This window comes from Perognathus longimembris, chromosome 1 (assembly GCF_023159225.1).
Source record: "Perognathus longimembris pacificus isolate PPM17 chromosome 1, ASM2315922v1, whole genome shotgun sequence".
Taxonomy (NCBI): Eukaryota; Metazoa; Chordata; class Mammalia; order Rodentia; family Heteromyidae; genus Perognathus; species Perognathus longimembris.
Window position 1 is genome coordinate 116,647,661 of NC_063161.1, and position 26,176 is coordinate 116,673,836.

Consider the following 26,176-nt stretch of genomic DNA (forward strand, 5'->3'; position numbering starts at 1 on the left):
GAAAAATACAAACTTATAAAAACAGAGGGGTTCCAGGGGTTTGGAGATGAGAGATCTGACAGATGTTGGTACTTTCTATTATGAGTGATTTCTGGAGATCATTGTATAAAGAATTATGTATGATATACTGGTTAAACAGTTGAGATTAGTTATATATATTTTTTACCACATTTACAAAAAGGGTAACTAAATAAGAAAATAAGTATAATTGGTTTGATTATGGTGATTTCACAGTGTGTGTATACATATATATATAATTATCATATGCATCTTAAAATTACACAATTTTATCCAAACTATTTTATTTAAGGTTGCATTAGTGAAGTGTAGAGTGGATTTTTTTTTCTTTTGTAACAGTTATAAGGTTTGAACTCAGGGCTTTGGGCCTGTTAGGCAGGCAGATATTAAGATAAATTTCTACCCCTTTGTGTTCTGAGTATTTTTGAGATAAGGTCTAACTTTTTTTCTGGGCTGGTTTGGACTGTGATCTTCCTATTTATACTTCTACCATAGCAGGGATGACAGACACATGCTACCATGCCCAGCTCTTGCTTGAGATGGGATCTCATGAATATTTTGTCCAGGCTGGCCTAAAACCATGATCCTCTTGGTGTTTGCCTCCTGAGTAGTTAGAACTATATGGATGAACCTCTGGTGACTGATTAGGGTGAGTAATTTTGAAGGTTTTAGAAAAAGCTCTCAGTTTTAGGGCTTTGCGGTAACTGTGTATGTCTATGTTATTGCCAAGTTTTATTTTTTTAAATTTTATTGTCAAGGTGATATACAGAGGGGTTACAGTTATATAAGGTAATGAGTACATTTCTTGTTAAACTTGTTACCCCCTTCCTCATTTTTCTCACACGTTCCCTCCCCCTAACCCCCCTCCAGTTATACAGTCAATTTCCAACATACTGTCTTGTGAGTATCGGTGTTGAATTGGTTTGCCCTTTATCCTTTGTCTCACTATTTTGATGTTTCCCTTCCCATTCCAAATTCAGATAAATGTATACATAATACTAGAGCAACAAAATCAAAATCAGTGACAACGGGATAAACCATAGGAAAGAAAATAGAAATAATTTCACATGGTACCCAATTACTGGCTTTAATGATTTTTTTGTTGGCATTTAACGATAGATAAAACTGTAAGTGATAAAGTCCTCAGTAATAAAATTGAAGAACTATAAAATGTTTTTCTTGTTACATGTTTGTTGTAACATCCTATACTCTGTAGAGCTTGGATGTTAAAATTCTTGATTAAGAGACAATCAGAAGCAAGTTGGGTGCTGGTAGCTCATGCCTATAATTTTAGCTGCTCAGGAGGCTGAGATCTGAGGATGGTGATGTGAAGCTGGCAAGCAGCCCGGGCATGAAACTCTGAGACTCTTATCTCCAATTAAGGATCAAAACAGTTGGAAGTGGAAACATGACTCAAGTAGTAGAGTGCTTAGCTTTGAAAGAAAGCTCAGGGACAGTGCCCAGCCCCGAGTTCAAGTTCCAGAATTGGCACGCGTGTGCGCGCACACACACACACACACAAGTCAGCAGTTAAAAATGTATATTGTAGTAATTTGTTAATGTAGACATCACCAGTTTATTAGTGCAACATGGTTGTTTACTTAGACTACCTTTAGAACACTGAAAATAGAAGATAGTCATGTCCATCAAATTTCTCTGATCATAGATTTATATCAAGTTAAATAATTACTTAAACATAATAGAAATTGTTAGCCTTGTTACATGTTTTTAAAAACAATAGAATTCTTAATGTAATCAGTTGTTTCTGACACTTTGTTTGTATATATGTACACATAAGTATGACAGGAGTATGAAAAGCACAGTATAGTCAACAAAATTCATTGTGTTTCATTATATTTATTACACATGCTCAAATTTCTGTACTTTTTAGAAACGAAGCCAACACTCAATAAACACATCTGAAATATAAGATTGTTGTTTGATTATTTTTGAAAGAAGTAAAAATTTATTTTAATGAATTATTTTGTTAGTAACTTCCTTTAAAAATAGTATTTTTCTTTCAAGGCTTTAAAGACTCACCAATACTAAGCAGCACTATAAGTTCCTCTAATTTCAGAAAATATGAATCACATATAAGTAAGTCTGGGCCAAATTTTTGGCGAGGGTCACTGTGTCCCTTTCTTCTCTAACTTTGCTAATTTACCCAATCCCTGTGGTCAGGTAAGGGACAGGTACCTTGAAGGGAAGCATTGTGTGTACTAACCTAGCTTCAAAGTGATCTCAGTGAGGTGAACTGGGAGATTCTGGGGAATAGTTCTTTGCTTTGGTCCAAGATGCATTGTTTAGATGCATTCCTTAAAGAATTTATTCCTGTTCTTTCTGATCACTACAGTGAACTAAATTAAAAATCATGAGAAGATACTTTCCTTCCCCTTTCCTTTCTTTCCTTTCCTCTTTCTCTCTTTCTCTCTCTTTCTTTCTTTCTTTCTTTCTTTCTTTCTTTCTTTCTTTCTTTCTTTCTTTTCTTTCTTTCTTTCTTTCTCTCTCTCTCTTTCTTTCTTTCTCTCCTTCCTTCCTTCCTTCCTCCCTCCCTCCCTCCCTCCCTCCCTCCCTCCCTCCCTCCCTCCTTTCCTCCCTCCCTCCTTTCCTCCCTCCCTCCCTCTGTCCCTTCTTTCCTTCCTTTTTTCTTGGAACAGCGTCTTGCCATGTAGCTCAGGCTGTCCTTGAACTTGCCATCTTCCTACTTTGGGTTTCTGAGTACTGGAATTGTAAGTTTTCTCTACTCTGCCCATCTAAGAGGTTGTTTTGTTTTGTTTTCGGTTGTGGGGCTTGAAATCAGGGCCTGGGCTCTATCCCTGAGCCTAAGTAGGCTAGTGGTCTACCACTTTAGCCACAGCATACTTCTGGTTATCGAGTGATTAATTGGAGATAAGAGTCTCATGGGGACTTTTCTGCCCAGGCTGGCTTCGAACTCTTATCCTCATATCTCAGCCTTCTGAGTAACTAGGATTACAGGTGTGAGCCATCAGCACCGGGCTCCAGCTAAGACCCTTTATGGGGCTATTTCTTAACTTCAAAGTTTGATTTTATTTTGACAACTTAATATTTTGTTTGTTTTTGTTTTTGTTTTTCCAGTCTTGGGGCTTGGACTTAGGGCCTGAGCACTGTCCCTTGCTTCTTTTTGCTCAAAGCTAGCACTCTGCCACTTGAGCCACAGCGCCACTTCTGGCCGTTTTCTGCATATGTGGTGCTGGGGAATCGAACCCAGGGCTTCAAGTATATGAGGCAAGTAATCTTGCCACTAGGCCATATCCCCAGCCCGACAACTTAATATTTTGCTTAAGAAATTATTTGGTTAATTGGCAACTATATACATTTATTTGCACATATGTACTGATTTTAGCTCCCTTAAAACTGAATATCACAGCAGAAATTTATATAGTCAATTGTTAAATAATTTAGTAGAATCTTTTTTTGTTATTATGTAGACTTGTATATACTTTAGTTAAACATGACCCTTTAAGCATAAACACATATACCACAACTCTAATTTGTTACAACACAGGAATTTCATCACTCAGGCCCACAATCCTACACCAGAAAATTTAAATACCAGAACACTGTGAAAACTGGTAAAGTGGAGATAATACTTGATCTGTACAATTTTGTGGCACAACCTGAGAATTGACATGAAAATCTTTATAGTCTCGATGTATCCTCCTAAGTATGATTATTTAAATGTTTGTTATTAAAGAGTGCTTCCCCCATTTCCTGATTTAAAAAAGTATATGGCATATTATTATGTAGTATATTTTACACATTGCCAAACCGCTTTGAAAATCCTTAACTATAAAAATACATCTGGTCCCAAAATTTCAGATTAGAGATATGGGAAATGAATTAGTATTATAGAACAAGTTCCACACAAATGACACGTGCCTATTTCACTGTTAAGCTTTTTACTTTTGAACTAATAAGATTGGTAAGACTTTTTTTTTTCTTTTGGCTAATTAAGTTCTGTGGTACTGTGAACAAATTATAGTCTCAGCAGGATTTCATGGTGATCTTATTCCTTTAGAATGCATAGAAAGTAAGCTCTTTGCATTAGCTGAATATCAGAAGACATCTTAAAACCAAATTGCCCTTAAAATGAAATGGTTATATATTAAGTAGTAGTACAACTCTTTGTGTGTTAGTTATACCCGAAGAAAGCAATTTTGAAACCAAAATAGTACTTTTTTTCAGAGTGATAGGGTTTAGCATATTTCAGTGAATGTTGTTATAGAATAGAAATTGTAGGGGGTGTTGAAGTCAAATACAACCTTGACTAAATTATGAAGATTTCCAACTTAATTTTCCAGATTATATCCAAGTCAGAATGAAATCAGAGTGACAACAGGTTTAAAATACTTCCTTTGTTTTCTTTTCTACCAATTTGCTCTTCTTCACAGACATTGAGCATTATTCACGTTAAATTTAAGTAAACTACAGACATATCAAATTCATCTAATTCCATTTAAAGATTCTTTTAACACCTCTCTACAAATTAAGTAAGAACTCCTTTTGCTGAGTCACTAAAATAAAACTAAGAGTTTGATGTGAAAAGAGGAAAGGTAAAGGAGTCAACATTGCATAAATGTGTGGATTTATTTATTCATGTCAGAGCTTAGATCAAGTGTATTTTATGAGAAGTTTATACTCAAATAACAGACTGAGAAGTTTTTCTTTGGTCATTGAAAACTAGCTCTCAATATCAGGTATGGTGTTTATGTTCATAACCTTTCTCTGCCCTAGAACAAAATTTGTCTACTGAGCCACTCAAATATGAAAATAAGAAAAAAACAATTAAATATTTGTGGGTTGATTGTGAACTCCACACTTGTAAGTCCTAGATATCACATTGGTTAGCCTATAAAAGTATAATCACAATGACTGCTGGGGTATGAAGTGTCCATTACTAAGCCCCATATATCTGTAAAAGGAATTAAATTGATTCTCTGCATACAGTCTACATTGTTTCTGAAACATAAGTCTCATTAGCTCTAAAATAACAAACCATACCAATGTTTTTTGCTCTTGATTTTATCAAGCTGAACAAGTATGTATGGAACTCTTGTTGTGGTTCTGTCTAATAGGTGATTGTCTGGGAAGAGAGAGGATGAATAAGCACACGTGGAGAAGGAATTTAAAAAAAAAAAGCAGTCTCAGTGTTAACATTCCTACAATAAGAGGAACGAATTGAGCACTAACACTGGGAACCTTCAAGTACCAAGGTGAATGCTATCAGCTTTTGGGAAGCAAAAAGATGAGAAAAGGGCCTGAATTGTGTTTCACATTCTCTTCCACCAATATTTTTTTTTAAAGTAATAGACAGTTGGCTTTTTTGAGGACATAATTTACTCTTTTAGTGTTTTTTCTATCCACTTTCAATATGAAATTTTAAGATGTTGTATTTTCTTATTTCAAAAATTAAAGTGAGACCTTACCATGCCTCTCTTAATAGACAGCTAAGTGACTTCCCATTACCCTTTAATCCAAACATTTCATTTACTCATAGAATGCCTTTGATCTGAGCATTGTACTTCAACTCTTAATGCTCTCCACGTAATTTGCTGAATTAGAACAACACTACTCCTTTGGCTGGAACTTGAATACAGGGAGCATAGTCCCATTTTAGAGACTTTACTCCAAATGGTACCTTTATTTGCCATAGCTGTGCTGTCAGTCTTTAGGGGATGACATTTGTTCATTCATGCATGTCTTTAACTGACACCTCACGGAAGCCTTCTCTCATCATGGAGTAGAAGAACCCCTCTTATCCCTACTCATTGTGTATGTGTAACCATGTCTTCCTTTCCTTTGCAACACTAACCTAATTTATCCATTATTTGTCTTTCTTGAGGATTAAGAACCAGGCAATCAGGCTTTTGTATTCTTTACCACTGTATTTTCAGCACCTAGTATATATTAGATACTCAAAAATACAGTATTTGTTGAATAAGTTAATGAATTAATTGAAGTTTCATGTTAGTGCTCTTTATGTGAAAAAGGAAGTGGGAAACTTATGGGGGGAAGAAGGGAAAGGTAGCTGGGAGGGGGGAGAATGATGAGAAGGGTGACTTTCATCAAGATGCACCATATACATACATAAATTGATAGTTAAGTTATAACCCTCTGGCACAACCATTTGTAGATTAAAAAATCATATTAAGGACATAGTAAGTGGCTTAGAATTAGGTGGATCTCTGCTTGTGGCTATGCTGCTTCTTAGCAATATGCCTTTAGGAAAGCTATTTATGGACTCTGAGCTTCAGTTGCTTTATATCTAAAACTAAATATTCAGTACTTTGAAATGATTGTGTAAAGATAGAGATCATTGTGCTTACGGTCACAGAAAACATTGTGATTACATTTGCAAATACTTTATTTAGTATAACTAGAGAATATTGTTCTTTGGGGTGAAAAGTTTAAAATATTCTGCACAGGTACATCTATTCCTTGATAAGAGTTAGAAGATAACTGTGATCTCTAAGGAATGTACTCTTAGTCATCACAAGTTCATTTGTGCATTTCTACACATTGGTGCCATGTGTCATGATTTTTAGATTTGAGCAGAGGCAAATTGCCTTAATTGTAGCTCACACCATTACAATTGAATGACAATTTAACTCTTACCATAGTATGTTTGTCTAAATGTCAATAGAATCCAAAGCAGCTTCAGCAGTCTTCATTGTAAAACTTTGAATGGTCTCAAAGCAAAGTAAGCAGTACTCAAGAAATGGTACCTGTAATAATGTATTTTGTTGTACTGAGAAGAGTTAAAGTTAAGCTTCTTCAATTTCTGATAGACACAATTCTGTTATTTACTAATGAAACTGTGATCATATCAAGTACTATTTTTATAACACGTTAATAAACTAAGTGGTAATTCTGTAATTTATAACAAGCATTCTATAGATGTCTTAAGGTTTTAGTGCTCAAAACATGCTGATTTATTATTATTGTTGCTGCTATTATTGGTCTATCACTATCTTTTGAGAACTCATTGCTCTGAAGTTTTCTAAGGTTATTGATGCTTTTTTTTTTTAATGGTTTCATGTCAATAGCAATGGCTTCCAACAGGAATATTTTCACAGTCTCCAATTCTTTGATCACTTTTCAATATTCTTATAGGAAAACAACATGCTACCTTTTTGGTTGATGTCATTTCCCCCCTTAGTCATTCCTTTAGTCATCTAGGATATACATTTAGACTCAAAACTGGCCTTGATTCAATTCTGGTGGAAAACAACATATTTGAAAAAGAGTTGCTCTCATCTTTTGGCACATTTAAGTTGTTTATTCCATGGTTGAGTGGAGGCCCGTAAAAAGTTTAGAGACTAAACAAGATAAAAAGAAAATATCATTAAAAAAAAGGCTGCTGAAAAAGTATTCTGCAACTCTGCTGAATATGGTTTCCCAGGAGGCTCTTCTCATACCTGAAAAGCTACTATATTTATATCCTTCAAAGATGGTACCAGTAAAAAAACCTGAGTGATGGGATAAGTTAAATCTAGAACCATTTCAAATGCCAAATGGGAAACAGATATGGATTTTTTCTTTTTCTTATATGAAATAACATGAACAAAAATGTAGTTTAGCTTCATGCAACTAGCATTGTCAGTTCACTCTTTTCAGCTGTGCTAAAATAAGGAGGTTGTTCATTTGTAGCAGATTATTTTGTCCTCTTAACAACCTGAAGCATACTGTTCTTATTATTGTCACTATCACCACTGAAGCCTTTCAGTGTCTGTGCATTGGCTGCACATAGTTTAAAACACACCCTGTAACACAGTACCACTTTTAAGTAATATAATTATGAGTGGACTGAAGTAGACTAGACCAAAGAGTGAGTTCTTGTATAAGTACGTTGACACTGATACATATAGGACTGAAAAATAGATTGTCTAGGAATGAAAACACTTCCTGTAAAGGAAGAAACAAGAATAAAATTTGGTATATCAAAATCCTAGTTTCTATATTAAAGTAAGGTCTTACTTCTTTCAGGCAGTTTTCTGGGTAGGAGAAGATAAAATAGGTAAATAGAAACGGAATACAAATCCAATCCCATTCCTTAAATTTACAGATAAGTATGCATGGATTTCACCATAATATCCATTTATGAATCGGACTTCTAAGCTTGTTCTCTGTGGACATAGTTTAAGACATCACTACCATGGAATTTTGCTTGCAGCATCCTTTACTGATAATGCTTGATCTTTATACTTAGCCTACTATAATACTAGTATACTCGGGTGCATAATATATTAATATTTTATATGTGTAAAATTATTCATTTGTGTATATAATAATTGTTTTCCTACCATTTTAAGCTTTTCCCATTAAATCTCATAGTTTTCTTTGTGTTTTCTAGAATCAAAAGATATTTTGAGGAAAGGGTAAAAATTATGCAGCAGCACATTTGGATAGAATAGTTATTCATTAATTAGTTATTGATGTTTATTAAATACCTGCAGAGTTCCTAAGAAAATATCATCTGAAGTACTTTTTTCCATCAGGTGAACAAAAATTGGTAACTCAGGAGTCAGTGCAGTATAATAGTTATTAATGAATTTAAAATCTTTGAGAATTCTGGTTTCATAGCAAAATTCATAGGGGATTTGTTTTATATATTTTTCACTCAGATTTAGTTGATGGTATATGAATCTTGTGATAAACTATAGGTTCAGTTTTATTTAACTTGGAAAACCTATTTCACTGAAGATGCCATATAATATAAATCACAAAAACCAAACAAGGAAACTAACCAGTATAAACAAAACCAGAAAACTTTGAGCATAGGTTTTGGAATTGCATTATAGTTCTACTCTTCAGAGTAGTAGTGACTTTAGACAAGAGACTTAGTGAGACATAGTTTCTCATTCTGTAAAATTAGAGATAGTATTAGTCTAACAAGATTGTTGTCTGAATTGGAAAAAGTGTGCAAAATATTAAAAAAATATGCAAGTAATGTGGTATCAGACACATATTACTCTTAGAACTAGAGTCCAGGAAAGCTATAGGGGATAAGCATTATAGCAGAGTGTAGAGCTTCATTGAGAAAAGATTTGATGAAGCCTAGGCTTTGTTTATGCTCCTACATTTCTACTCAGTTGGTGGTTTGTGGTGAAGTGTGAATCTCGCCTTTTTTCTGTACACTTTGAGGAAGATGTAGATTTGACTTTAAGTAGAGTTGAGCGGAATCATATACCTCTCAAACTACACAGACCCCTTTGAGGCTGTACTATAGTCTCAATAGTTTTAATTGTGGCATTGTTAAATTATATATTGCAAATGAGCAAATATAGAAGACATTTAACAACCTTGCTTGTTGAATATGATGAGAAAAAAAATCTTCAATTGTTTCATACAGATATCTGCATAAAGAAGCCTTGAGAAGTTAAAAGGAGAAGACTAGTTCAAGTTATAGAAATAAGTGGTTTATCATTGTTGTTATTTTCAACGTGCTTTGTGAAATTATACCATTTTCTTTTGTCTTTCTTCCCCAAGGTTTTACCCCTAATGTCACTATAACTGATTTTGGTACTCTGGATATTGTATACGTGTTTATTGGAACTAGGGAAGGGAAGGGGAACATCAAAATGGAGAGACAAAGGATAAAAGGCAAACCAGTGCAACAGCAATACTTACAAAACTATATGCTGTAATCCAGCAGCACAACTCGGGGGAGGGCAGGGAAGGGAATGAGAGAGGGGGGAGGTGGGAGGAAAATGAGGGAGGAGGTAATAAGTTTGGTAAGAAATGTACTCACTACCTTACATATGAAACTGTAACCCCTCTGTACATTACTTTGACAATAAATAAATTAATTAATAATTTAAAAAAGACTAGTCCAAGCCTTTGACAAATGAATAAGTACCATTACAAAAGTTAAAAAATGTTTTACACTATTTTTGTTTCCAAAATAAATCTGCCTATGTGTATGAACTTTTATATCTCTCTATTTTAAATTACGTTTTAGACTACTATACACACACTTTTTTTGTGTGTGTGCTGGTCCTGGGGCTTGAGCTCAGGGCCTGGGGTCTCTGAGCAGGGTCTCTGCGCTTTTTTGCTCAAGTCTAGTGCTCTTCCACTTGAGCCACAGATCTATTTCTGGCTTTTAATTGGGGATAAGAGTTTCATAGACTTTCCTGCCTGGGACCGATTTGAACTAAAACACTGTGATCTCAGCTTCCTGAATAGTTAGGATTATAGGCATGTGCCATTGGCACCCAGCCATACACATTTTTTCCATGTGTATATTTGTATATTTGTGTAGCCATTTCTATGATCAAGGCACAACAAGAAATTCACCACAAAGATTTCCTGTTGCTATTTCATATACATACTAACTCCTCCCTAATCTTACAACCACTAAATATTTTCTATTTTTATAATTTTGTCACTCTAAAAATGTATTTATGTAGTCATATGGAAAGTGATGTTTTTATCTACTCAATTTGATACTATCCATCAAAATTTTTGCAACTATCAGTAGTTTACTCTTTCATATTGAGGACTGGTGTTCACTGTGTGGGTTTTTGTAAAACAGTTTAACCATTCATACATTGAAGGATATTTTTGTTTTTTCCAGTTTTTGACAATTACATATAAAGTTGCTATGAAAACTTGTGTGTAGGTTTTCCCTATGGTGAAGATCCATTGAAATCCTCTTTTTAAAGAAGGATGATACCACTAAATGTATTGGATAACACTCCCTGATTAGCTTGCTAATCCTGGATGAGCCTGATATAACCTGATGAGTCCTTTAAAAAAAGATGAAATATCTGAGGAATGTTGTTCTGTTGTATTGGAACAAGGCAAACATCTATGTGGAAAGGGGAAGGGGTCATTTGAGAAGACCTTGAGGTTGATTTAAAGGACCTGAGAGTGACAGTCAGTAAGAAAATGGAAAGTTCTTTTCTACCACAGTTAAGAACTGCATTCTATGACATTGCCCCATTCGTAAGGAAATGGAAGGACTTGGAAAAAATTATACTAAGTGAAGTGAGCCAGACCCAAAGAAACATGGACTCTATGGTATCCCTCTTAGGGAATAATTAGCACAGGTTTAGGCTAGCCACAGCAGAGGATCACAATAGCCCAAATAGCTATGCCCTTAGGAATGCGTAACATGATGCTAAGTGAAATGAACTCCATGTTATGGAAACGAAATTTATCGCTGTTGTAATTACTTTCAACATGCCATGAGAAATCGTAGCTTCTATTGTTGATGATCTTCTTGTATCCCTTTCCTGTGGTTGTACCTGCACTATCACTGTATCTTATCTGAGTACATTGGAAACTGTATATACTGGTATTAGAACTAGGGAAGTGAAAGGGAATATCAAACTCGAGAGACAAAGGATAAAAAGACAAACGACTCCAAAAGCAATACTTGCAAAACCATTTGGTGTAAACCAACTGAACAACTCATGGGGGGAGAGGGAAAGGGGAAGGGAGAAAAGGGAAAGGGGGAGGGGGGAGGGGGAAATGAGGGAAGAGGTAACAAACAGTACAAGAAATGTACCCAAGGCCTAACATATGAAACTGTAACCTCTCTCTACATCACTTTGACAATAAATAAGAAAAAAAAAACCCCAAAAATCCCCAAATAAAATACTTTAAGTATAACTCACAAAAAAAAAAAGAGAAAAGAACTGAATTCTGCTGACCTGAAGGAGCTTAGGAAAGGATCCTGAGTCTCAGATGAGAGCTCAGCTCCTATTGATACTTTGATTTCAGCTGGTGGAAAAACTCTGAGTAGAACACTCAGCTAATTAATACTACATGGATCCACAGAAGGTAGGAAATAATAAGTCTGTGCTGTGCAACTAAGCTTGTAGTAATTTGTTATATTACAGAACAACTTTTGAGGTTAGTGGGGTGCTGCTCTTGTGGTTTATGTGTAGATGTAGATTTTGCCTAGTGGAGCTCTTGCCTCTGGCTGTGAGAGGACGACATGGGACATAATAGCTGCCAGACCTAGGATATTGGTTGCATTGTCTTCTGTAAGTGGAGATAGCTTAGTCTGTGCCATACTTTTCTGATTGTAGGGTCCTCTTTAATCAATTTGGTCTCTGTTATGGTTTTGAAGTGTCCTCAAAAGACTCATGTGTTCAAAGACTTGGTTGCTACCTGATTGGCTTAGGGATCCAATGATCTTGATGGCTGTGGCCTAATCAATGGATCATTTCCTTGATCGGTTTATAATATGGTGGCATTACTAGCTGGTATTGCCAAGAGGAAATAAGTCATTGGGCATATTCTGAAAAGATGTGCCTTGACCTGGACTTCTGTGTCTGCATCCTGGCTGCCACGAGCTGAAAGCCTCTTCCACCAAATGTTCCCACTACTATATTCTACCTCACTGGTGTCTCCCAAGTGGTGGAGCCATTCAACCTTGGACTGAAACTTCTGAAACCATGAGTCAAATTTTAAGGTTTTTATGTCAGATATTTGTCTCAGTATTTTTTAAAAAAGTGACTAAACACCATCTCTGAGTATAAACATAGCTGCTGCCACTTGGAATACCCACAGTTGGGAGAGAGAGCTAACTAACTCAGTTGCTTCCAATATACTGTAGTTGGTCAGAATAGTACTCTAGAATCTTTTTTTGATTGTACATTCCTTTTTTTTTTGTTTGTTTGTTTTGTCAGTCTTGGGCCTTGAACTCAGGGCCTGGGCAGTGTTCTGAGCTTTTTTGCTCAAGGCTAGTGCTTTGTCACTTGAGCCACAGCTCTACTTCTGGCTTTTTGGTGGTTATTCTAGCTTCTTGGAGATCAGTCTCATGGACTTTCCTGCCTGAGCTGGCTTTGAACCCCAATCCTCAGATCTCAGACTACTTACATAGCCCAGACTACTAAATAGCTAGAATTACAGGTGTGAGCCACTGGTACCCAGTATACTCTTTTTTTTTTTTTTTTTGTGCCTCTCCTGGGCCTTGAACTCTAGGTCTAGGCCCTGTCCCTAAGCTCCTTTTGCCCAAGGCTAGCACCCTACCACCTGAGATACAGTACCACTTCTGGCTTTTTCTGAGTAGTATATTGGAGCTAAGAGTCTCACAGACTTTCCTGCCCTGGCTGACATTGAACAGCGATCCTCAGATCTCAGCCTCTGAGTAGGCTGCAATTATAGCCATGAGTCACCAGTGCCCAGCTTGGCACTATACTCTTATTTTTGAGCCAGCATCCCACTAGTAATATATAAATATATTCCTTAACAACTAGTATATGTGTATTTATGTTATATACTACTCAGTAAGTTATGTATATTTACATATCTCACTTACAAAAAAAGTACTGAATAATAAAAATTCCTATAATTTTTGAAGATTTTAGTTAAAGACTTGGAGAGGAAATTCAGCAATTTAGATAATTTAGATTAGAAAATCAGGAGAGAGAAAGAGACAGGGAGAGAGAGAGAGAGAGAGAGAGAGAGAGAGAGAGAGAGAGAGAGAGAGAGAGAGAGAGACAGAGGCCGTGATAGATAAAAATAAATTAATTCCCAGAGTTCTCAACTCCTGGAGATCTCAACAATGCAAAGTTAAATAAGTCAACTTTAAAAATTCAATGGAAAATATCACCAATAGAATAGATGAAACAGAAGAATGAATATCAGAGTTTGAAGACAAGGTTACAGAATTACTGTATTCACACAAATAAGTAAGGAATCAGTCATGACTACAACTCTCCTTGGGATATGGTCAAGAAACCAATCTAAGGATCCTTGGTATAGAAAATGAAGCTGAGATATAAACTAAGTCACAGAAAACACATTCAATGAAATTATAACAGAAAGTGCCCAAATATAAAGGAAAAATGTGGAAATCAAAATAGAGGAGGCATATAGTATCCTTAAATTCACAGGTCCAGAAACACTCACACCCCACAAAAAAACCCTCTGGACATCACATTATAGTCAAAATGACAAGAATACAAAATAAAATAATGTTCAATGCTACAAGGAGAAGTACCAAAGTTACTTGAAAGACAAACACATTAAGATTACATCAAACCTCTCATCAGAAACCCTAAAAGCCAGAAAGACATGGAACATCTCAAGAAATAGACTCTTCTCCACAACCTATGGTGCTTTCTCCAAAATCAGTCCCCTTTTAGATCACAAAACCAGCCTTAACCAATATAATAAAAGAAAAATAATTTCTTGTACCTTACATCATAAAGGACTAAAAGTAGAAGTCAACATCAAGGAAAACTATAGAGGAAATACAAACACATGGAGACCAAACAATGTGCTCTGGAACCATCATTATATCATTGAAGAAATCAGGGGAGAAATTAAAAACTTCCTAGAATCAAATGAAAATGAAAACAACACTTGAGATACAGCAAAGGCAATTTTAAGAGGGAAGTGCATAGCTATAAACACCTATTAAGCATATCAGGGAGTTCAAATAAATAACCTCATGATATTCTGCAGGGCTTGGGAAAGTAAGAACCAGCTAAAACCAAATTAATAGATGGAAATAAATAATAGAGATCAAAGCTTAAATTAATTAAATGGAAGAGAAAATAACAAAAGATGACATGAGTTTTTTCTTTGAAAAAATAAGTGAAAAACCTTTAGCAAGCTAAAAGAAAGTGAATCCAGATCAATAAATTAGAGAAGAAAGAGGGAGGGACAGTACAACAGATACTACTGAAAATCTAGAGGACTATTAGGAAACATTTTGAGTATTAAAATAACAAGAAAATCTCAAAGAAATGGATAAAATTGAACCATGAGGATATAAACAGAACCAAGAACATAAATTTTTTTTTTTTTTTTTTTTTTTTGGCCAGTCCTGGGCCTTGGACTCAGGGCCTAAGCACTGTCCCTGGCTTCTTCCCACTCAAGGCTAGCACTCCGTCACTTGAGCCACAGCGCCGCTTCTGGCCGTTTTCTGTATATGTGGTGCTGGGGAATCGAACCTAGGGCCTCGTGTATCCGAGGCAGGCACTCTTGCCACTAGGCTATATCCCCAGCCCTAGAACATAAAATATTGAAAAATTGGACTAAGGGAATAAAAAAAATCTTAAAGGATTTGTAACTTTTTAAGAGCTTGAACCAGAAAAAAAATCCCCCAAGGAGAAATACTTAGCCCCAAATTTCAATGAAAACTTTTGTTTGAGAGATAGGATTGAAACATGATTTCTTCTGTTTGTATCTTACCCACTGAACTAGCTTGAGGTGGTGGGCACGGGGACTCAGAAATAGGCCTCCAGAATGTTCCATCACAGACATAGAGTTTAAAAAATTAAAGTATTTACAGCCATATTTTGTTTATAAAAATTACTAGTAATAAATTTTTGATATAAGGTCTTGTTTTTTTTATCTTAGTTCTCCTGTGGTCTGAACTTTTGATTTTTTCAACTTAGTCTCCCCAAAGTGCTTGAATTACAGGCATTCACCACCATGCGTGGCTTAAAGTAATAAATTTTTATTGAGAGTAAAAGGTTTTTTTCCCCCACATCTCAATTGGTCTCACAGGTGTAGAAGTCTTCTCTTGCTTTTTTTTTTTTAAGAGTCTTTCTAAAGTTTTGTTTATGGTATCTTCTGCCTTCTATTATTTATTAAATTCTTAAGACTTCTTCACTATTGATATTCCTAGTAGCTTTTATGCACACATTACATCATGTACACATGTGACAAAGCAATGATGTAAATGGCAGCATACTATCTTATACACACTTTCCTTCACAATTTATTTGCTGGCATGTATATGAAACATGTACTGTTTGTGGACATGGCCAGAAAATGAGAGCCCAATTCCAATTTTTCTAAGTTGATGCAATTTTTGTCATAGTTAACATTTACTTGAGATTTTTTCCTATGCTTTAGGCATGTAAATATATTTTCATGTATTAGTACTTATTAGCCCTATTTTATTGGAATTTGTTTGTGTTGTCTATTTTGTATGTTTGGCATATCTATTTTATCCAATAGCTTTAAGCTTAAGTGATATTCTCAGTGATTTTTGCTTTCTACTTAACAGTACAGGTGAAACATTTAATACTTGGAATCTATACCTTATGGTAGTTCTTGCTAAATTCTCTATCTTTTCATATCATAAGATGTACACAGCAAATTATATAAGCAATATTCTAGTCTGGAGGTGGCACTCACCTTTCACCTGTTTGTATCTCAGAACTTTTAGTATTCTACAGCACATACACTTCTCTTTAAATGTGTACATGAAAAACTGTATTCTCTCACCTTGTTACTGTCAATAGTAATCGCTATAGAATGTCACTAAAACAAAGACAGTTTTTATATTAACTAGGTGAACCATACTGTGGTACAGATGTCACTTTTCAGTACAGTTAAAATCCAAGGATCTAAAGAAGACACAGGATACTGTATAGTTTCACATGTCATTGTTTCCTCATGTAAAATGATGTGATATTTAATATGGGAGCAGGACATATTGTGAAGGGTTAGACTTTCTTAGAGGCTGATACAGAAGGAATTAGATGTCTGTTCTGTCTTTTTTCCTACCCTCTTTGGTTTATTATTCATCTCAGTTTCAACTGAGGCCTGGTGTTTGCTTGGCTTACTTGATTGGCTCTTATTCTACCACTTGAACTACTCCTTCAGCTAAGCATTTTGGTGGTTATTTTGCAGATGCAGTTTTATGTCCAGGCTGACCTTGAACCACAGTCTTCGGATGTTAGTCTTCTGAATAACTAGGATACAGGCTGAATCACTGGTACCCAGCTATTTCTTGTGGTGTTAGGATTTGAACCTAGTATCTTATGCAAGCACACTACCACTGAACTACACTCCAAGCCCTTAAATATTTCCTTAGATATTTTCTAAAATATAGAGATTTGAAAAAGTCATTACTTGTTCATTTTTATTATAATGTACATGGGAATTCAATAAATATTTATTTGAACTTATGAAATAGCACAACTTTTGAAATGTTGAATTATTTTTAATCTTAAAATATAAAAGACCAATTCTATTGTGACTTGCAATGAAATGATTATCCAAGAGTGTATCTAGTACTAATATAAGAGTACTTCCTTTTTAGAGCAGTATGCAGGTTTTCAGGCATTTATGTATCACACACACACACACACACACACACACACACACATCATTAACTGTAGATTGTCTTAAGATTTTTACTACAAAGGTAAAAATGGAACCATAGCAACACCACAATGAAATTCAGTTATCATTTTGAAGGGTTTTCTTGTTTTAGAGGCAATATGTAGTTGAAGGAATAAAATAAAGGTTGTTTTAAACTTGGATTTGAATCTTTACCATTTTGTGATTAATCGTGACCCTAGATAAGTTCTTGTGTTTTGCTCTGAAAAGACTAGGTGAAAAATATTACCTACTGTATATGGTTATAGTTAAAAGTAACTGGATTAAAGCATATAACATGCTTACTTTGTTCCTGGACTACAATGTATACCTGGTAAGTGTTTTTTTTTTTTTTTTAAATCTGAGCCTCAGAACAGTTTGAAAGTAGATGAGAAATGTCTTTCCCTATTATACAGAAGAAGGTGGAGCTCAGGTTATTTGGCATTCCTCCACAACATAGAGCTTAAGTATATGATAGAGTGAAGACTAGAAAAAAAATGGAACTTGTGCTTTTTGATCCAGTATCTCAATGGAGAAGATAAATAAATTTCTAAAAATGGAGAGAGGCCTGACAGCACGAAACAGAACTGATTTGAAAATTTCTGAGGTTTTTTTTTGTTGTTGTTCTTGCAATTCTGGTGTTCAAACCCAGGTCTCAAATATGCTAAACAAGTCTGTACAACTGAATTAAGTTACATCTTCAACCCTAATAATTTTAGACTTCTACATTCTTTTGAAATGTTTTGAATTAATATTTGCTTGAAATAATCCTGGTAAGGTGGATTAGCATGTTTGGGATGTTGCACCATGTTTAGTGTTGGACAGTGAAGTTCATGCTGTATACTCCATCATTTTGTGCCTATAGCTGTGCTTCTGTTTTTCTTTCAGCTTGAACAAAGTGTAATTAATTCATCAGATAACTATTAAGATATTTTCCAAAATATTGTTTTCCTTTTCTGTAAGATATTTTATGCCAACCAGATGGCTTTCAATTTTCATCTTTTCCAATTTTTTATTCATTCATTCATCCATTCATTCATACATTCTTTAATTAAAAATAAAGCAATGATTTAGTTATTCGCTTAAGTAAATAGTCACTATGGGCTACTATCATCCCTGAAGAACCAGAAATGTGTAGACCCAGTATCTGGCCTTATGGAATTCCTTAGTCTATTAAAGAAGATAAACATATAAATCAATACATTTCTCTTAAAGCAATAAATGCAATAGGAAAAACAAACATGAGTACCCACAGAGAACCAGAATAGAAGTTAATTGAACTTTTTTGGCTCTAAATGTAGTTCTTGAAAGAGATGGTGCCTGAGCTGGATTTTCTTTTCTTTTTTTTTTTTTTTGGCCAGTCCTGGGGCTTGGACTCAGGGCCTGAGCACTGTCTCTGGCTTCTTCCCGCTCAAGGCTAGCACTCTGCCACTTGAGCCACAGCGCCACTTCTGGCCGTTTTCTGAATATGTGGTGCTGGGGAATTGAACCCAGGGCCTCATGTACACGAGGCAAGCACTCTTGCCAGTAGGCCATATCCCCAGCCCCTGGATTTTCTTTTTAAGGGCAAATAATTTCTTAGGTAAAAAGTTTTGAGTTTTTTATTACATACAAGTAACTAATCTACTTCTGTTTCTTAGACATTGCATATACTATTTCTTACTGTTTGTTTACCAAATTGATTTTCACATGCATTCAGAATTGCTTAATTACATAGTTTCTCAATGCTTTCCCAATTCAAGATTTACATATTGAATGTAATTTGCAAATATTCGGACTCTACTATCTTACAAAGTTGTGGCAACAGTGGAAGCATTTTTTTGTATAAATAATACATTTTTTAAAGAATTTTTGAGATCTTTGAATTTATTTTTATATACTTGATGTTTTTTAAAACCTTCAAAATTGCATGATAAATGCATTGCATATTGTTATCGAAGAAGTCTATAAAACACAGTTAAAGTGTAATACATAGGTTCACTACTCTCTCAAATACCATACTGTAGAGGGGAAGTAGTAAGTTGCTAGCACTTGCTTCTTTTATTTATTTTATTATATTTTGTGTAACAGTATGAGGGTATATCAGGGTTCTGTGAATGAACACAATTATGGTTTTCTTTAAATACAGTACATCATTTACTCTTTCCAAAAGACAGGACTGTTTTAGTACTTTTGTTTCAGAACATTTGTCTTTTAGATAGCTTGAAATATTTTCCAAATGCAGCTTGTTTTGAAGTTAACTTGTTTGTGTATTTTTATGTGTGTCTCTCTTAGGATAGAAATTTAGGTCAAATTATAACTTGAATGTAACTCTACTACAGAAAATAATAAGTGTGCCATTTAAAAAACCTGCATTCTAAATTTTAAGAACAAAAGATCAAAGTACATCTTATTTGAATAAATGCTCTGGAAAGAAGTCTCCATTATTTTTTCCCAAAACTTTCTTAAAGCAGTTACTTTTTTCAATATAAATGTGAGGTTTCGAATGATTATTTTTCAAGAAAGATGGAAATTTTTTAAATTCTAAAACTTTAATGATTTTGCTTTCAAATTATGGAAATTCTCCTTTGGGGACAGCTTTATTTGAATTGTATGTGACATTATTTTTATTTCTTAAGGCTATGATTAAAAGTTTCATGGATGTCTACCAGCTTGCAAGCACTAGAATTGCTACCTTAGAGATGGAAATGACATCTCATCGAACTCACATTGCAACCTTGAAATCAGAGCTTCACACAGCTTGTTTACGTGAAAATGAAAGTTTACAATCAGTAAGTCCTTATATAACAACATTTTTCTTTTCTTTAACTCTGAAGACACATTTACATTTACAGTTTTGCTTATGAGATCATTCACTAATATGTATCATTTGGGGGTTAATGATCAATCAAGCATTATAAAATTAGTATGGAAAAATTTTGAGAGAAAAGCAATTAATGTTTCCATTGTATAATGTATAAAGATATGCATATTGTTAACAATGCTAAAACACTACGTCAAGATTCCTTTGTATTTGGCAGTGCAGCTGACAGTTAGATTTGGCAATATGCATAGTTAAAGCTTGTAACTGTCTGAAGATTCAATGTGTCCCATTAAGACAGAATATTATTAATTATGCGTATAACCAAAATGGTAATTAGAACATGTGATTATTCTCTGTAGAAAACTAGACTTATCCATAATACATGCCTAGCTCAAGATGCATGTTGTGATTCATCTATATGATTAAAATTCAGTTTCAGCACTCATTTTATGTCTTAAAAATTTTAGTCCATGATGAAATTTAGGCCCACTTAAGACTAAAAAATATTTTCTACAGTTGAAATATGTGTTTGGGGAGTTTTAAAAAATGAATATATTGTGATGTAAAGGGGTAGAATAAACATTTAAACTTTTTTTTCTCAAACAGTGGATATGTCAAAGAGATTCAAAGGGTTACCATATTACAATATGTCTATTATTTTTCTTTTGGTTTGATTATAACGGCTCATCGTAATTTATAAGAAAAACAAACAAACAGCTGTATACTGGTGGCTCACACTCATTATCCTAGCTACTCAGAAGGCTGTGATCTAAGAATCATGGTTGGAAGCTAATCCTGGGGCAGGAATGTCAGAGAGACTCATTCCTCCAACTAACCACCCAAAACCCCCAGAAGTATAGCTGTGGCTCCACGTAGTCTATCCCTGAACAAAAAAGCTAAGGACAGCATCCAGGCCTTGACTTCAAGTCCCTGGATCAATCAGCACATCCTTTCTGATAGGTGGTTCACTCTAGCAGTGGTTCTCAAGGGAGTCAGCTCTGTAATATGAAACGATCCCCCTGTGATTTAATATATACTCTGAGGAGAATGCTGTTCAGATCCACAGCCCCACAGGATTTGTGCATTTCTTTTTCCATAGTTCAAAATCATTACTTCTCAAACAGTAATAGATTTGTACAGTAATTTCATTTTTCAAGGATTTGCATGTACAGTTTTGCAACTCAAAAATTATAAAATGAACTCTGAGAAAGGTAGATGATAGATCTTGGCCTTTCATTTTCTAGGAGAGGCAACACTGCCTGGTGAATAAGAGCCTGGGCTTTGGAGCTATATCCAATAAGAGGCACTGTCAAGTCTAAATAACCAGAAACTTGAATAACATGATTTTTAAAAATATATACGTTTTCTTACATCACAAGAAATCTAGAAGTCATCAGTCGTTTTCACTATTTTAGTTGCTTAAAATTTTAGTTGCTTAAAATTTTACAATTTCCTCATTGTCATAAAGTAGCTGTCCAGGTCTATGACTATCAACTTAAAATTTTAGGATGGCCCAGTAATGTCTGTCTGACACATACATACTTCCATGTATTTACATGCATGCTTTGAAAGGCTTTCTTTTAAAAAATATTTGTACTTAATTAAATATTTGCATATTTAACAAGAGAAAACTTTTCAAAGAAGTTTTAAACAAATTTCTACTTACATTCTTTTCATTGAAACTGGTCATATGGTGGCTCATACTTTCTTTTATTTTTTGTTTATTAATGTCAGTATTTGGACTTGGGTGCTGGCCCTTAGCTTTTTTTGCTCAAGGTTGGTACTCTGCCACTTGGGTCACAGCTTCACTTCTGGCTTTTTGCTAGTTAATTGAATAGTCTCTTGAAATTGCTTCCCCAATTGGCTTCAAACCTCATTCCTCAGATCTCAGCCTTTTGAGTTGCTAAGATTATAGGAATCAGCCAATAGCCCCCAGCAGCCTATAGTTTTAATGAATCAAAGGACAAGGGAGTTTGAATGAATAGATACTTGGTTAACTAATTAATATTGTGTGCCATTAAAGTTAGATAAGTTTAGATTCTAATTTCAGTCCTGTCCATTGTTAACTATGAGGCTTGGATCTCAGAGTTTCCATCAGTAAAATAGCTAGAATAATACCCCTGCCTGACAGAGCTATTGGGAGGTCCAGTGAGAAGTGCTTTGTACCTCACCTTGCACTTAGTGAGCAGCCACCTTGCACTTAGTGAGCAGCCCCAAAGGTCATTTATTATTTTAATCATCATCATCTTGATAGAAAGTAACTGGATTTTATCACTACAGAAAAGATTACTAGCTTCTAATATTTTCAGCTGCAGACTTCATAATTGTGTTCTTTTTACTATTGCCTTGAGATGTCAAAAGGAATGCTTAGTATGAACTGAAGGAAGATGTTAAGCTAGAGACAGGAATTTTAAGCTAGTGGCATACAGATACGATTTGGAATAGACTGCATAAAAAAGTTTCTAGACTAGGAAGAGAAAAATGCCTAAGAAGAAGCTTCCCACTCTAAATATGTTTCCCTCAATTCCATATTGAGCATCCCTTTTGACATCTCAGGATTGAAAGTAGTCTTGCCACTTAATGTATGGAAGCCATTGGTAATCTTAGCACAGTTTCAACCTCAGTGATACTAAATTATCTCAAGGATTTGTTTAATAAGTGTGAGACAGAAGGAGAGATGTTGCAAAAATCCAGAGTTCTGGTATAGGAGATGAATTTAATCTATGTAATGATCATCTGACCTCTTAATTATCATCTGATCTCTTACGTCTAGCTTTGGCCCCCTTTAGTAAACTATTTTTCATAATTTTAGTTATTTTCATATTTTACACTTTAGCCTTGATTACTATTTAATAATATATGTTATTTCAGCATAAATTCAGTTTGCTTTATTTTCGCAATCTATCACTTTAATTCAGTGACAGTCATTTACATTTAATATAATAATAATTTACATTTAATATGATAGGCTTGGATTTTTGTCAGAATTTTGTTTTATATTTGTTTCTTCCATATTTTTTACTCTGTAGGTCCTCTTTCCTTCTTTTAGATTATTTGAATTTATTTTAATATTCCATTTTCTTTATGTATTGGCTTTGTGTAAATCTCTTCATTATTATTTTTGTGACTGTACTAGGGAGGTATATATGAAATACATTTAATAATCTACTTGGAGTTATTGTTTTATTCCTTCCAAAAATGTATAAAGACATTATAAGAATAAAAGTCCATTGCTCTCCTCACATTATATTTTAGATATCAAATATATTGCATTTATATTAAAAAAGCCATCACATTATTATTGGCTTTGATACATATATAGCTTATGAATAGTGAGCATATATAATAACCTGAATTTTACCATGTCTGTGTTTTCTTTATTCTTTACCATCTCTCTCACCGTCATATGTTCCTAGTACATTCTTGTACCATCTATTCCTTGCTTTCACTTTATAGTCTAGTTTGATTCTGCTTTCACAGAATTTTGTTTTTGATGTCTCTGGTCTCTTTTGTTTTTATTTTAGCCACCTCAAAACTCTAGTTCTCTCCTCTAACAACTACTTCATATGTTACTGCCTCTTAAATGACTCTGATATAAGGCTGTAGAATAAGGTGGCTGTAGAATAAGGTGTATGCATTCTGGCAATGCTATTTATTAGCCATATACACACACACACACACACACACACACACACCCCACACATGTATAATATATTTACTGGCCATACAAATAAAAAAAAGCATGATTTTTTTTTTTTTTTTGGTGCTGATCCTTGGGCTTGAACTCATGGCCTGGGCACTGTCCTGGATCATTATCTGCTCAAGGCTAGAGCTAGCCCAACCGGAGGCACAGATCCACTTCTGACATTTTGGCGGTTAGTTGGAGACAAGTATCTTATGGATTTTCCTGCCCAAGTTGGCTTTGAACTGGGATTGTCACATCTCAGCCCCCTGAGTAGCTAGGATTATAGTTATGAACCACTGGTGACCAACTCATGATCTTTGATGTTTGTAAACTGTAGATAAAAATGCCTACTTTATCGAAATCTGAGAGCATGAAAGAAAGGTACTGTATCTGACATAGTAGTAGATGTTCAATAAATTTAGTTTTCTTTCCTACATGTAAGTGGTTTTTTTTCCCTATAATTCAATATATCCTACAAGTAGCTACATATAACTTTAAGCAATATGTACTAACTGCAAGGAAATCATTTTATATAGAGGCAAAGAAAATGAAATAGCCATTATAGTCAGTGCTTTTAGCACATAAGTCAGTTCTAATGATATTTTTCATTATTTATTGAATTAAATTGAGGACAATGAGTGCATGCTTTGTTGTTGTTGTTTTGCAGTACTTGGGTTAGAACTAAGGGCTCATCACTTACTTGTCAGGCAAATCCTGTTCCACTTGAACCATGCCCCTAGACTTTTTACTTTAATTTAGCTTTTCAGGTAGAGTCTCCCACTTTTTGTCCAGACTGTCTTCCAACAGTAATTTTCCTACTACTGTTTCTGCACCGCTGGGATTACAGCTGGGTATCACAATGCCAGACTTGTTTGTTTGTTTTTTCCCAAGCAGGCTGTGAAACTTGATTGTTTCATCTCTATCTCCCGCATTACTGGGATACACAGTATATACTCTCTGCTGTTTCATTAATATCTTACCTATCTATCACGGGATCAGAATGGAAATGAGGTAACTCAATAGTTTACCGATAAATATTCATCACTAATCACAGTTGTTACATATGATGCTACTTTAATTAATTTTTTAAATTTTATTTTGTTGTAAGGGTCATGTACTTAGTAGTAGAATGCTTTACCATGTATCAAGCCCTGGGTTCGATTCCTCAGTACCACATACACAGAAAAAGCCAGAAGTGGCACTGTGGCTCAAGTGGTACTAGCCTTGAGCAAAAAGAAGTTCAGGGACAGTGCCTAGGCCCTCAGTTCAAGCCCCAGGACTGGCAAAAAGAAAACATATATTTATGCTTTAATTCTTGTAAAGCAACAGGTCCTATTGTAGAACTGAATAAGTACCTTTAAAACTGCATTCCTCTTCAGGTGATATTTTAATTTTTTCTTCAGTACCATGCACTAATAAATGCTGGAGTTCATCTAAGATTTCTCAACAGCTAACATTTCTGATATGTTGGTCTCTGACCCATGAACTTAGGCCTGTTCCAGAATTTTATCTTGAGTTGTAGTAACCAGAGAGGGCATTGAGCAAAGAACCTTTGAGTCCTATGTAGCCCCACAGAGAACAGAGCAGCAGTCAGAACTAATTACTGGTGGGTGTTTGGAGGTCAGCACACCCACAGCTGTGGAAAAACATATTTCAATTTGTGAAACATACAGGGCCAAACCCAAATACTTCTCTTGCTACAAATACACTACTGAATTGCTTAATTTCTACTATATACTTAAACAGTATATTTTTAATCCTATAGGACTTTATTTATGAGAAGATAATAAACAAAGTCAAATGAATGTTTCAGTTAGGATCTTTGCAGAAAGATAAATTTCATCACAGTACAGATTGTGCCTAATTTGATGACTAAGTAGTCCTATGCTATTAACAAATGGTGCTAAGTTTAGATATTTTAGTTAAGATAAAGTTTATAAAATAACAAGTTCTCAAATAACATTTTGTCACATTTGCTTTTATGACATTTTGTTGAGAGAGAAATATCATTTGTTAGTGTTACATGAATAGCAAACAGACACAGACTTTAACTCTTCACAGGTAAGCTGAGGACATGGTTCAAGCAAGCCCTCTACTGAGTAGAGAGGCTGAGCTCAGCCTCCAGTATCACAAAAATGTGTTCTTTTTAGATATCTCATATCAATAAAAATTTAACCCAATGGGTCATAAACCAAAATATGGGTCATAATGATAAAAGTCCTAATGAAGAACAGGCTCATAAAAGTCATTTATAAGCCTGGATTGTTAATGGATATTTTAATCTGACAACAAAGGAATAAGAAACAAAAGAAAAAATGAATTACAATTCTTTAAAAGTAATTAACTTTTTATGCACAAAAATGTGAAAAAAGTGAAAAGACAGCCAACAGAAAAGGAAAAATACTTACAATCGTATATCTAATTAAGGGTATAATATTCAGAATGTGAAGAACTTTTAGAACTCAGCAAGGAACAGATAACCTAATTTTAAAAATGTGCAAAAGGTTTAAATAGACACTCCTCTAAAGAAGATATACAGTTGTTTACATAAGATGATGCTAAGCGAAATG

At 34.7% G+C, this 26,176-nt stretch overlaps 1 protein-coding gene across 1 annotated transcript in view; it reads left to right on the forward strand.

The window, feature by feature from the left end:
- The window catches only part of Ccdc171 (coiled-coil domain containing 171), a 256,019-nt gene that overhangs the window by 197,844 nt on the left and 31,999 nt on the right, over positions 1 to 26,176 (forward strand). Inside the window, exon 25 of the mRNA XM_048352641.1 lies at positions 19,737 to 19,889. Coding sequence (XP_048208598.1) covers positions 19,737 to 19,889 — 153 coding nt within the window. The remainder of the gene's footprint in view (positions 1 to 19,736; positions 19,890 to 26,176) is intronic.